At 41.5% G+C, this 14422-nt stretch overlaps 1 protein-coding gene across 2 annotated transcripts in view; it reads right to left on the bottom strand.

Moving 5' to 3' along the window:
• MOGAT1 (monoacylglycerol O-acyltransferase 1) overlaps positions 1-12324 on the bottom strand; it is a 43551-nt gene extending 31227 nt beyond the window's left edge. The window contains exon 1 of one of the 2 annotated variants that reach the window (XM_059393582.1): positions 10332-12324. In XM_059393582.1, coding sequence (XP_059249565.1) covers positions 10332-10425 — 94 coding nt within the window. In that variant the 5' untranslated portion in view covers positions 10426-12324. The remainder of the gene's footprint in view (positions 1-10331) is intronic. The other variant, XM_059393581.1, reaches the window with a different exon arrangement.
• Positions 12325-14422: the final 2098 nt, after the last annotated feature.

Here is a 14422-nt window from a genome sequence, read left to right as displayed (position 1 = left end):
CCCTCTCTCTCTAACAAATAAATAAAATCTTGGAGGATAAAGAAAGGTATAGGAGCTGGTCTGGCTTTAAAGGAAAATTTGAAGACAATTAAAGAAACCTGAATATGAGCCGTATATTAAATAAGATTTTTGTATCACTGACAAATTTGGGGGGTATGATATTGGGATTGTGATTATGTAGAAGTTCCTTGTTTTCAAGAGACACATTCTATAGTATTTATCACGAAGTGCCACGATGTCTACAACTTACTTTCTTACTTTCAAATGGTTCAACAGTAACAATAATAAGAAAGTGTATGTGGAGGGGGACACAGAGAGAGAGAGAGAGAGAGTGTGTGTGTGTGTGTGTGTATGCATTCAAATGTGGAGAAATGCTAAGACCTGGTGAATCCAGGTTGAAAAAAAAGGCTTACTGAACTATTCTTTCAATACTTCTGTAAGTTTGAAATTTTCCAAATTAAAAAATGGGAGGAAATACATGACCTACACATATAACTGATCATAGCAGGTTAAGCACTGCTATCTGGCTGGGAATGAGCTGGAATCTCACAGAGCCAACTCTGCATTTGCAAAAAAAATCTTGACTTCCAACCTTCCACTCATAGAGGGAATCACTGAAATAACCACTTGGAACCTTTCAATGCTGCCTGTAGGTTTCCCTAGCTTTACAGAAAAGAAGTGTTCTAGGGGCGCCTAGGTGGCTCAGTGGGTTAAGCCGCTGCCTTCGGCTCAGGTCATGATCCCAGGGTCCTGGGATCGAGCCCCACATCGGGCTCTCTGCTCAGCAGGGAGCCTGCTTCCTCCTCTCTCTCTGCCTGCCTCTCTGCCTGCTTTGTGATCTCTCTCTGTCAAATAAATAAATAAAATCTTTAAAAAAAAAAAAGTGTTCTAGCAAAATCAGGGGTGAAGATTACATTTTTCCCATGAACTGAAGACTTCTGGCAAGGAGGGGTGGCAAGGTGTGCGCTCTGGGGTGGCGAAAGTCCCTCAGTGCTTATGTAGACCCATATGTCATTTTCTGCAGCATTAAGTAATGACTTTCCTCTGCTGTCCCGCGCCCCTTCCTGACTCCAGTGCACTCACCTGGATGCTGACAACAGTTCAAGGGTGCTGATCTAGAAAGCACAAATGCAAAGGCATTGTCTGATCCGGGCAAAACGCCCATCAATGCTGGCAGAATTTGAAAAGTCCGTGAACCCTAATGAAATGTTTTACCTATAGGCACTTCTTCAAAGACCTGATGCATATAAACTGATAAATCCTTTAAGTTCTCAGTGTAACTTTATCAGTTGTTCAAGATATCAGACGGTTATATTTAGAACACAGAAAAATAATTGGTTAATAAAACTTAGAGAACACATAGGCTTTCGAATAGTGACAGCACACTGGGAAACTCTCCATAAATGTTCTTAGCCACCACTGACTGCTTGAGACCTTCAAAAACACCAATGGCAAACGATTCACTCCAAAATGTTATTTGATTTGTTCTCCAGTGTGCGTATTACTTTAGTAAAAGTAAGTTTTAAAAAATAGGTAAACAGGAGGAAAAAATACACCAAAATATTGATAATAATTACCTCTAAATAAGAATATGGAATTTCTCTAGGGTCTTTAAAAGCCCTTTACACTTTTTCAATTTTTCTAATAACTAGTCAAGATTATTTTTTAAAAAGAAACAAAATGGGGCACCTGGGTGGCTCAGTCTTTAAGTGCCTGCCTTCAGCTCAGGTCATGATCCCAGCCCCGCATCTGGCTCCCTGCTAAGCGGGAAGCCAGCTTTTTCCTCTCTCACTCCTCCAGCTTGTACACCCTCTATCACTGTCTCTCTCTGTCAAACAAATAAATCAAATCTTAAAAAAAAAAAAAAAAGAAGAAGAAGAAAGAAACAAAATGGCTTCACTAGAAAGAAATAAGAAAATAAACTGTAGAACAAATCTACTTATGTGAGAATATTCTCGTCTTGAACATGATTCTATTAAATTTCCATGAGCAAACAGGATCAGAAAAATATTGCAAAAAACTACTTAAGTTTTATGTATTTGGATTAAATAACGACCAATTATTAAGAAATAATTGGAAATGTTTAATTTGTATGTGTATCCTTCCCACTTGTATCCAGGAAGTTTTCATTTCTCCCCTATGAAAATTGTTTCTATACTTATTTTAACCATGCAACAGAGTATGGAAGAAGGAAATGGAATTCAAAGTTTAGCACATCACATTCTCTTCTTTCCTGTTCCTGAGGCACTGTATTTCAAAACACAATCAGAGCCATCTGTTGATTATAAGAATGTAAGCGTAACATTCTTCTGATTTTTAAAATTCCTATTTAGGGAACTTACCTCCCAGAGTTTCTTAGGATGGTACTAAAAGACAAACCTCAGATCCCTCTGTAGAATTTTGCATCTCAGTATTCCTCATACATGGTTCTGTTCCACATTGCTTTTAAAATGTTTTAGGGAGAGGGAACTGCCTTTTTCTCGTCTAAAAGCAAATTCATTGTTGGACCTACTTCTTCACCTAATGAATGCACATAAATTATCAGGATCCAATTGAAACGAGTCCCATGTTCCTAATATTTCTGAAATGTTTAGCATTTGAAGGACAAAATAAGCACAATGATTTTGTATAGCTACAAACTGAAAACCATAATTAAAGAGAGACATAACTAAATACAACATGTGGGTTCCTTTGCTATAAAGGACATTTGTGGGGCAGTTACCGGAATATGAATAGGGTCTGTGTATGGATTAAGCTGATGAACATACCAGTTCTTTTTCTCATTTGGATAATTGTATTGTGGTTATATAAGAGAGTATTCTTGGTTTTAGGAAATATACACCAAAGTACTTAAGTATAAAGGAAAACCAAGTCTGTAACTTATCCTTAAAGATTTAAAAAAAAAAAAAGTATCTATGCATGTGTGTGTGTGCACACTCACATGTGTGTTTGTGCAAAGAGAGAAAGGGACAGAGAAAGAAAGAAAACATGGTAAAATGTTAACATTTGGGGAATCTGGTGAAGGAATACTGGAATTTTTGTAATTTTCTGGAATTTTTCTTTTCTTTCTTTTTTCTTTTAAAGATTTTATTTATTTATTTTTGTGAGAGAAAGAGTGAGCGAGCACAAGGGGGAGAGTGGGCAGAGGGAAAAGCGGACTGGGATCATGACCCGAGGCAGATGCCTAACGGACAGAGCTACGCAGGTACCCAGATGCCCAGAATTTTTATTTTCTACAGTGAGTATTTCTGAAATTATTTCAAAATAAAAAGCTTAAGGGCGCCTGGGTGGCTCAGTGGGTTAAAGCCTCTGCCTTTGGCTCAGGTCATGATCCCAGGGTCCTGGGATCCAGCCCCACATCGCAGGGAGCCTGCTTCCCTTCCTCTTTCTCTGCCTGCCTCTCTGCCTGCTTGTGATCTCTGTCTGTCAAATAAATAAGAAAAAAAAAAAAAATATATATATATATATAATGGCTCTTCCTGAGACCTACAGAATCAAAGTCTCTGGGTAATTTGCATTTTAACAAAAATCACCAAGTCATTCTTAAATAGGATCTAAAGTTTAAAAACTTCTGCTATAAATAAAATCACACAGTGGAAGACTCAGTATTTGAGATATCAATTTTTTCCAAATTCATCTATAGATTAATCGCAATAAAAAATATCACTTCCAATGAAAACCCAATGGGCATTTTGTGTGTGTGTGATAACTGACGAGCTGATTCTAAAGTGCAAATGGAAACACAAAGAATTTATATGATTATCAAAACCACTTTGAAAAAAAAAGCATCAAGTTCTGAGGGCTAACGAGATCTGATTTCACAAATTATTATAAAACTAAAGCAATCACAACAGCATTGTACTGACATCAAGACAGACAAACAGATGAATGCAACAGAACAGAGACTCCAGAAGTAAACCCACCCATATACAAATACACAGGGCACTACAGTAGAGAAGGGACAGATTCTGGTTTGGTTTTGTTTTTTAAGACACAGGATAGGAACTAGCTGGATTACACATATGCCAGCAAAATGAACTTAGACCTTGCAGCACATACAAAAAGTAATCTCAAATGGATCACCAACCTCTGTATAAAACCTAAAACTACAAAACATGTAGAAGAAAATATAAAAAAAATTTTCTGGCCTTGGGTCCCTAAATAAAACACCAAAAACACAATCCACAAAGAAAATATGGATAGATTGGACTCTGCCAAAGTTAAAAACATCTGTTCTTTCAAAGACAGTTTAGAAAATGAAAAGATAAGCCCTAGAGTGAAAGAAAATTCTATACAAAGTATATACCTGACAAAAGACTTGTACCCCAAAGAACACAACCAACTCTCTAAAACCCAATAGAAAGAAAACAAGCAACCCAAGTAAAAATGGGCAAAAGATTTCAACAGGTACTTCAAAAGGAAAAATACACAAATAGCAAATAAGTATATGAAAAGAAGCTCAACGTCCTTAGTCATCAGGGAAATGCAAACTAAAACCACAATGAAACACTACTGCGCACTCATTAAATCCCAAAATTTTAAAAAAATGGGTATATCAAGTGATGGCAAGGATCTGGAGGAACTGGAACTTTCATACACTATTGGTATGAATAGAAAAATGGTACAACCACTTGGGAAGAAAATTTGGCAGTTTCTTAGAAAGTTAAACCTGGGGTACCTGGGTGGTTCAGCTGGTTAAGCATCCACCTTCGGCTCAGGTCATGATCGATCTCAGAGTCCGGTCTCAGGCTCCCCTCTTCCTCCTCTCCTCCTGCCCTTTTTCCCCTCCCCACCTCCACTTGTGCTCTCTCTCTCTATCTCAAATAAATAGACAAAATCTTTTTCTTTTTTAAGTTAAACCTGCACATACCATTCCGTGACCAGCCATTCTGTTCCCAGGTTTGGAAATAAAGAATAAAGAAAGCACGTGTTCATACAAAGACTTGTAGGCAGAAATTCACAGCAGTATCATTCATAATACCTACAACCCAACTATTCACCAACAGATGAACAAATTGCAATGTATCCCTTCACTAGAATACGCCTTCAAAACAAAAGGCAGTGAACTACTTATACACAAGATCCAATCTCAAAATAATGATGCTGGGTGAAAAAAACCAGACCAAAAAAGAGTACCTATGGCATGCCTCCATTTATATGAAACACTACGCAACCCAATCTGTAGGAGAGAAAACACAGGAGATGAAGGGCAATGGAGAATGAGGGATTACAAAAGGGGTAGGACAAACCTTCGGGATGATGTTTATTGTCTCACTGTAGTGATGTCTCGGGGAGATACATGTCAGCTTATCAAACTGTACACTGTATCATATCAAACTGTATACATATCAAACTGTATGTCAGCCATGCTTCAAGAACAATGCTCAAGTAAATAAATAAACCCACTCAGTAGAAGATCATGGGCCAATCCAATGCCATCTAAGCAAGACACTTAACCTCTTGCGTTCCAGTCTTGTCATCTAAAAAAGGAAATCTAGTCCTCTCTGCCACAGCAGTTATAGGTAAAAGACGGTCAGTAAATGTTGGCTCTCTCTTTGTCAGCTTCCTACTTTCCAGTTAGCAGGCTGGTAGCCCACAAACTAGTAGGTAATGTTCAGTTTCTTGAACATTAAGATCGGATGGCTGGGGATCCAGCAATCCCACTCTGGGAATTTATCCAAACGAAACAAAATCACTATCTCAAAAAGAAATCTGCCCTTCACCCCCCACCCACCGTGTTCACTGCAGCATGGCTTACAGTTGTCAAGACATGGAAACGACATTAAGTGTCCATGGATATTATCCGGCCATTAAAAAAAAAAGGAAGGAAATCCTGCCATGTGTGGTACCATTGGACAGACATTGAGGACATTAGGCTAAGTGGAATTAGTGAGATAGAGAAAGACAAACATTGTATGATCTCACTTGTGTGTGAAATTTTAAAAAGAAAACAAACAAAACTAATTCATAGGTGTGCCTGGGTGGCTCAGTCCATTGAACGTCAGACTCTTAGTTTCAGCTCAGGTCATGATCTCGGGTTTGGGAGGTTGAACCCCCACATAAGACTCCATGACCAGCGTGGAGACTGCTTAAGATTCTCTCTTCCTCTCCCTCTGCCCCTCTATCCCTCTACCCATCCCCCCACAAAACACAAACACAAAACCAAAAAATGAATTTGTAAAAACAGAGAACAGATTAGTGGTTGCCAGAAGCAGGGGGTGGAGGGGTAGGCAAATTGAGTGAAGAGGGTCAAAAGGTACAAACTTCCAGTTATAAGATAAGTAAGTGCTGGGGATGGAATGCACAGCATAGTGACTACAGTCAACAATACTGTGTGTATATGTGTGTGTGTGTATATTTTTAGATGTTATTTATTTATTTGAGAGAGAGCACAAACAGAGGGAGCAGCAGGCAAAGCTAGAGGGAGAAGCAGACACCATGCTGATTGAGCAGGGAGCCTGATATGGGACTCAATACCAGGACTCTGGCATCATGACCTAAGCTGAAAGCAGCCATTTAACCGACTGAGCCACACAGATGTCCCAACAATACTATATTGTATTTGAAAGTTGCTAAAAGTTCTCATCACAAAGAAAATATATTTGTGGGCACCTGGGTGGCTCAATGGGTTAAGCCTCTGCCTTCGGCCCAGGTCATGATCTCAGGGTCCTGGATCGAGGCCTGGACTGGGCTCTCTGCTCAGCGGGGAGCCTGCTTCCCCCTCTCTCTCTGCCTGCCTCTCTACCTACTTGTGATCCTTCTGTCAAATAAATGAATAAAATCTTAAAAAAAAATATTTGTAATTATGTATGATAATAGACATTAACTAAACTTATTGTGAAAATTATTTTGTCATAAACACATGTATCAAATCATTATTAATGTCATCCACCTAATACTAATACAATGTTATAAAACTGGATGACAGGTATAAAACATTTATTTCAAGGAAAGAATGAAACGTTCTGAGATTTTGAAAATACATTTCAAGGGCTAATAGCTTAAACTCTTTTCCTGGAAAGGAAAATGCTTTCCAAGATTTTGATTTAGAGGTCTTAAAATAGACAGTTAATAAAAATTCCCTTGACACCACTGAAAGTAGCTTCTACATCTACTCCGTCCTTCAAGACTGATAATTAAATGGAAAGAAAGAAGTAAGCTCTTATCCTACCGTTCCAGTACGAATTGAATTGCAGTGTAGTCAAATGGCCCTAAATGATGGAGAAAAATTATTCTTTGCAGAAATTCTAGCCAGTAAATGACAGAATAAGAAAACTAGCATTTTGCAGTCCCACGTAGCAGTTGACTCAGGCAAGGATCATTAATGCAGTCCACTAGGGTCAGTGGAGAACTTTTACTTGCACATGCCAATTACCGGCCCTCAGATTACTTCCTATCTGCACCCACCGATCACACTTAGACACTACTAATGGGACAACTGGACATTGTGTACACCCTGACATAATGCAGTGTGAAGCACACAGCAGTGCCTGGGGAAGAGGCCTTGCCACAAAGGTTTCATTTACATTGAATCAAGCCTTGGCAGGCCAGGTGGCAGGTTAAGCCTCTGCCATTGCTTGAGGTAATGATCCCAGGCTGGAGTTGGCTTCTCCCTCTCCCTCTGCCGCTCACCCAGCTTGCGTGCTCTGTCTCAAATAAATAAAAATCTTAAAAATAAATTTAAAAATCTCATTAAGTCTTAGATCTAACTTCCACTATAGAAGAAATACAGGGTAGAAAGAAAGAAAGAAAGAAACACAGGGTGTTGGGGGACAGGTTAACATTACAAAAGAAGCAATCAGGAAAACCACGAAGGGAGACACCCTGCAGAACAGGTAATCTCCTTTTTTTAGCAGTTCGCTGACAGTTAAATAGGGAACACTGTTCTAAATTAAAAGACACGTAAAGACCAACTGCAACACAAGGATCTTGTTTAGAACCTGGTTCAAATAAATCACCAAGAAAAGTGTACTTCTGGCACAGTTTAGGAAATATGCACTTAGTTTAAATGATTTGAAGCAATGATTGTTAATTATGCTACATGTGTACCATAAATATGTAAAAAATACTTAATCTTATATGCGCATACCAAAGTATTTAGGATTAAAATATACGATTTTAAATGTCTTTGCAAAAACAATAGATAAAACTAATATGGTAAATCGTTAAAATAATTATAAACCCAGGTAATGGGTATATATGAGAATTCACACACTTCTCTCTACTTTCTGCATGTTTGAAAGTTTTAAAATAAAAATTACCGCTACATATAGTACAAAATAATACGCTCCTAATAACAAAAATGTCAAATGCATGCGGTAAAAGGCATTTAAATGGTCTGCAAGCCACTCTAGCCTTACTCAAATTAAGAATCATTAGTCATACCTCAGTCACTGGTTCACTCACATTTGACACCTGCGGCTCCCCCACCTGTGACCTTGAGCAACTGACTTCACCCCTGCACCTTCATTTGTAAAACAAGTATGGGGCTGGGCCTACCTCCAATGGTTGCTGTGAGGGTGATGCAGGTTAATACAACTAGAGACACAAGGGAGCGGAGAGCCTCCCTTCTGGGTGACACAGTGGAGACAGTCATTCCACAAGTATTTACTTTGTGCCTTTCAGGGGCCAGGCTCCCACATTGAGCTGGTGGACAAGGTTAGTCATGCAGACCTTTCTCAAGTAACCACAGACATACATAAATACAAGCAATGACAATGACTGCCATAAAAGGAAAGGACTGTGGGCCACCAGATGTGTGCGACTGATCAGCAAGTTAGTCTCCAAGTTCGAGCCATTGGAGTGGGCGGCACAGTGGTTAAAGCAGGGACCCTGGGTAGAATATTTGGGATTGCACCCAGCTCCTCGCACTCCGACCAGCTATGTGACCTCGAACAATTTACTTCACCTCTTAGTTTCCTCATCTGTCCAGTGAGTGCAGGGACACACACTCCTTGTCTCATAGAGTTGTTGGGAAGATCACAGGGTTGATAGTGTATGGTGCTTAGAACAGGGCTTGGCACACACTAAGCCCTCAGTAAGTGTTTGTTATGATGTCAATGTTGCGATGTCCTTTGCTCCTTGGACTGTAATGCCGCCACACCTGTCTCGGGGTTTGGCCTGTGAAGACTTAATGAGTTACCGGTTTGAAGTTCCTTTTTCAGTAAACCCTAGCTGTACCCTAGAGTCACTTGGAGAGTTTGTGTGTGTATACACACACACATTTATATAGTTACATAGATACACAAAATATTGATCCACGGGCTCCATTCTGTAACGAACTTATTAAAGATACTAGGGATGGAGCCCCAACACCTGTATTTTTTAGACGCTCCCCCAGTGATTCTAATGTGTAACCAGGGTCAAGAACCACTGACACAGGCATTCAAAATATGAAAGCATTTCCAAACTGTAGACTTCTACAGTGCAAAGAATTTATTATTATTATTATCATTGTGGCCTCCACAGGGTAGAACCCATGATCTTAACATAGCATACAAATGCTGTTAGCCTTCAGAACAGCGCAAGTTTTCGGTAATTCCTCCCTCGTTTCATACCATCCACGCCCCATTTACTCCAAGAGCTGAACAAACATCCAGGAAAAAAAAGCGCTCGGGTAACCCAACCCGCTCCATCTAGCGACAGCCTCAAGGTGCCTTTCTCGATGGGATTAACTTGGGAACCCGCTAGAACACACCCTTGGGTCGAGTTATTTACCTACAGAAGCCACCCAAGCAAAACCGATGTTTGCTGCAGACTTCCTTGTACAAAGGTACCTTTCTGCACCTGAGGGATCTTAAACACGGAAACGCGTACACGGCTATTTGTCACGAGGGAGGGATGAGGAAGGAATCAGGCTGTAAATACTCGAGCATTGTTGTTGTTGTCGTTTTTTAATCAGTCGACAATTCAGGAAAGGAGTTTACTAACTTTGCAGGCCTATAGTGCAATGTTCCACGGCTTGATTGGATTCTGGTGACATCTGAGTGTATCCATTTGCCAAAACTCATCAAGTTGCATAATTATCATCAGTGCCTTTTACTGTAGGTAAGGTAGGCATCAATTACCAAAAAAAAAAAAAAAAATCCCAGGGAAAACAGTTGCCGAACAGTCCTTTGCTACGAGGTGCACGTGGGGAGAAAAACCAAGAGTCCCAAGTTAGCTCTCCAAAGCCCTCTCTGACCTTCTTGTTCTGACTTACACGGAAAGAAGGGCTGGCGGATCTAAGCGCGTCCTTGGACAAGGAATGTCGGCGAGGGAGGAGACGGAGACCCCCTGCACCGAGTAGACTGGCCTGGATCTTGGCGCCCGGGAGCGCGCGGGGTCCTTACCGAGCAGGAGGAAGGACAGGACCCACTGCAGCACCGCGGCGGTCTGCAGCCGCCGCGCCAGCGGGATGTTGAGCGGCGCAAACTCGACCTTCATGCTCCGGCCCGGGACAGGACTGCGCCGACTGCGGGCGCCGGGTTGATTCGCGGCGCCTGGGAGGAGTGAGCGGCCGGATTCCGGCCCCGCGCGGGACTGCCCCGGGGCGGCGAGGGGGAAGCGGCAGCGACGCCCGGGTAGCAGGCGGGGGCCGGACTTCGTCGGGGGTGGGGTGGGGCGGGAGGGCTGAGGCTGGGGGCTGCCGATCGCGCGTGCCCGGGCCGAGGTGCAGCTGGCGCGCTCGGGCGCGTTGGCCCCAGCGCCGGGGCGCTGATGAGAGCGCGCCGCTGTGGGTACTAGGGATGGCGAGGGGTCAGCCGGGGGCCTACCCGAGCTCGGCAGCCTGGGCTTCTGCAGCCTTGCGGAGGACCTGGGATCTCCACTGGGATCTCCACTGGGATCTGATCGTTGTTCAGCTACTCGATCACCTTCAGTATCTGCCCTTAAACCCACCCCTTCCTCGGAACACTCTGGCTGGGGAAGGATTAGTTCAAGAAATCGACCACCAGCTAGAAGGAGGTGCGGGACATTGCTTCTGTGTATTCTGTATGTTTATTGGTGTGTGTACCCTATCTCACCTTTTAACTCCGGCGGGAGAGGAGAGACAGAGATCCGACTTCCTCCTTTGGATACCCAGATCCCTCCACTAGTACCGGAAACCTTTCATTTATTCATTCCTTTAACAGATACTGACTGAATACCTCCCACAGGTCAGGAACCATTCTGGGCCCTGGCCTTACACCTGGTTACCTAGACACTCATTGATTCGGCTCGGAGTACAAATTACGGGCGGAGACAAACATGAAGCAAAATAACCACATAATTGGGTGTGTAATTGCAAAGTGAAACCCTACTGTGAATGGCTGTAAGAGGGTTCTAAGACTTAAGCTGGAGGTCAGGGAAGTCTCTGAAGAAGTGACCTTGAGCTATAAAGGTGAATCTAGTTAACTGAGGGAGTTGTCCAGAAAAAAAGGAGCACATGTGCAAAAGTCCTGTGGCTGAAATTCAAATAAAATATATTGGGAGCTCAAGGAGAATATTGGGGTGGAATGAGGTAAAAATGATGGCCAAAGTCCAGACCTTTGCAGCCTGTGTTTAGATTCAACTATTTACCCTGAAGTTATGATGCGTTAAATGGTTAGATTCTGAGTAGTTGCCTAATCCTTGTGAGCACTGCTACTTTTTTTTTTTTTAATAAATACTACCTACTGTATAGTTGAACAACTCCAAGTGGCACGTGACTGTTAAGTCATTGCTAGAAGGGATCTGCAACAGGGCAAAACAACAAAGTTGACTAGCCACCCCCACCATCATGTCTCTTTCTCCAACAATTCTAATAGAAAGTTGGATACAAATGAATACTTAAGGCAAAGTAGTTCAGGGTAGTTGTGACTTTTTGTATGCAAAACTTCCTGGTTTGTGGGTTTTGCTTTTGTTTGTTTGTTTGTTGTTTTGTTTTGTTTTGTTTCCCTAGTTGAGGATTCATATTCTTCTTTTAGACTTCTTCCCTGAGCCTTCTCCCAGTGCCAGTGGGGATACTAGGTGTACACACTGTCTCAGATGTTGTGCAGAGCCCTTCACTCATCCTAAAGCAACCCTAGAGCAATAAGCACTAGCTTATTGCTCATTTTGCAGTTAATGAAATTCAGGCTCAAAGTCACACAGCTGGCAAAGTGGAAAAGATTCAAATACAGTTTTGTCTAAAACCCAGAGAGGAGAGTCATCCTTTCATTAAATGAATCTTAGCTGGAACAAACGATTGCTCGCTTTGCATCGCCGTTGCCCATGGTGTTGATGGCATGAGAGTAAATTAAGACATGGTCTCTGAGCCTTTGAGCATTCATTCATTGATTATTTATGAAAAGGCTTCTTGTACTAGGCACGAGCTGGGGAGCAGGTATTGGCTATAACAGTGAATAAGAGGTCTCTGTCCTGGAGGGGCTCATAGCCTCCTGGAAGAATCAAAGTAACCACATGGGTGTAGAACCAAATATATGATAGTGCCTGAAAGAAACATGCATGTTCCAGTGATAGGAAATAGTGAGCATGTATTTAGAACAGATTGGAATTAACAAGAGTGGGAAGCAGGCAGACCCTAAGGAACCATTGTAGGGTTGGCCTAGGAGATGGTGGTGTGGTCTGCTGTGGTATTAAAGGAGGATAGAGATGGATTTGGAATATGCTCGGAGATATAAATGGTAGAATTGGTTAATCAGATTCACAATTTTTTGGTAAATAAGCAAGACATCCAGGCCCTCAGCTAGTAGTAAACAGCTGTTACACTCTAGCATAGCACACTGAAGCAAAGCATGGCCCCGCCAAGGCACAGTCTATCACCATCCTAAGTAACAAATCACTCACTCATTTAATATTCAACACGTGTCTGTGTATATATTGTGCCCCAGGTTATTGTAGCTAAATGATTACCAGCATTAAATGGCGAGAAAGCTTTATCAAGCTATTCAAAACAACTCTTCTCAGATTTCCAGAACTAAAACTAACATGAAAACATGAACCGTAAACATTATCTTTCCAAACTACACCTTTCATGGAATGGGGAGTTGAGAGCAGGGAAGTTAAGTGATTTGCCCAAGATAACCCAGCCAGTTACTGGCAAGGAATAGACCGAGCTCTCTTCATAGCCTACTAAAATGGATGAGGAGAAGCAACATGGTATGGGATCATGGTTTCAAACTTTGATTCTAGTAGAGGAATTTTTTTTCAATCTTCAAAAGATCTCCGAGTGATAAATCCAAGTGAACCTGTTCTTATTGGGAAAGAAGGTGAGGAACCCACTTTCTCAGCATCTCCTTCCTTCCCATAGCGACTGTATTTGTCACAAAATGAAATTGATATTAAACAGTTTCAGAAGCTCATAGGGTTTGGCAAAACCCGGTTTGGAAGCTTATTTTGCTTTTTTTTGTGTCTGGGTATCCTAATATTTGGAGAAGTTCAAGGTCTGAATGTGGTTGCAGTTAAAAAAAAAACAAGTATGTCAATATTACTAAGTGCTTACCACCTAGCAAGTACTGTGCTCATGCTTTATCATTCTGTGTCTGATGTAAACCCCCCAGCAGCTCTCCAGTCTAGGTAGTATTTATTATTTTTAACCAATGGAGAAATTGAGACACAGGTGAAACGAATTGTTCACCTATTAAGTAGTAGAACTAAGTGTCTGGTTTTTTTTTTTTAAGATTTTTTATTTATTTATTTGACAGACAGAGATCACAAGTAGGCAGAGAGGCAGGTAGAGAGAGAGGGGGAAGCAGGATCCCTGCTGATCAGAGAGCCTGATGTGGGACTCGATCCCAGGATTCTGGGATCATGACCAGAGTCGAAGACAGAAGCTTTAACCCACTGAACCACCAGGAGCCCCATCTGTGTTTTGAAAAAAAATTTGTTTCCAGAGTCCGAGCACATAACTGCTGTTTCTTGAATGATAGCACAAGGAAGGAAAGGGATGTCATTGAAATGGAGAAGTCATCGAACTTCTCTGAAGAATGTCTCTGAAGAAGTCTCTGAAGAATGCAGAGGACCAATTGTGCCATAGTTTGGGTTGGGATTAGTTATTCATTCAATCAACAAATATTTACCAACCACATACTATGGCTTTGGCATTAGGTATCTGTGAGCAAATAAAACATAAATACACTTTCAAAAATTCAACCACAGTATATCAAACACCTGTGCCGTGGCAAGTCCTGATGAGATCATAAGGAGAGGAAATCTACACTGTCCAGCTTGAAGATCTGAGATTCCACTAACAGAGGATGGTTCCTCTTTCTAGGTCTCAGCTCCAGTTTAGGAATAAGAAGATGATGGTTCAGATTGCCTCATAGGTTACAAAACCTATGTGTGGAAATGACTACTTTAAAATCACTTCCTTGTTTTTTTCCGGTGCATTTCATGACAGGTAATTTCTACTAAAGGGAAGAGAATGTTTCGCCATAACATGACATTTTACTGTAGCCTAAGCTAATATGTTCCCATCTTTTAG

The sequence above is a fragment of the Mustela nigripes genome, chromosome 3 (assembly GCF_022355385.1).
Source record: "Mustela nigripes isolate SB6536 chromosome 3, MUSNIG.SB6536, whole genome shotgun sequence".
Taxonomy (NCBI): Eukaryota; Metazoa; Chordata; class Mammalia; order Carnivora; family Mustelidae; genus Mustela; species Mustela nigripes.
This window is presented reverse-complemented; position numbering and strand designations above follow the sequence as displayed.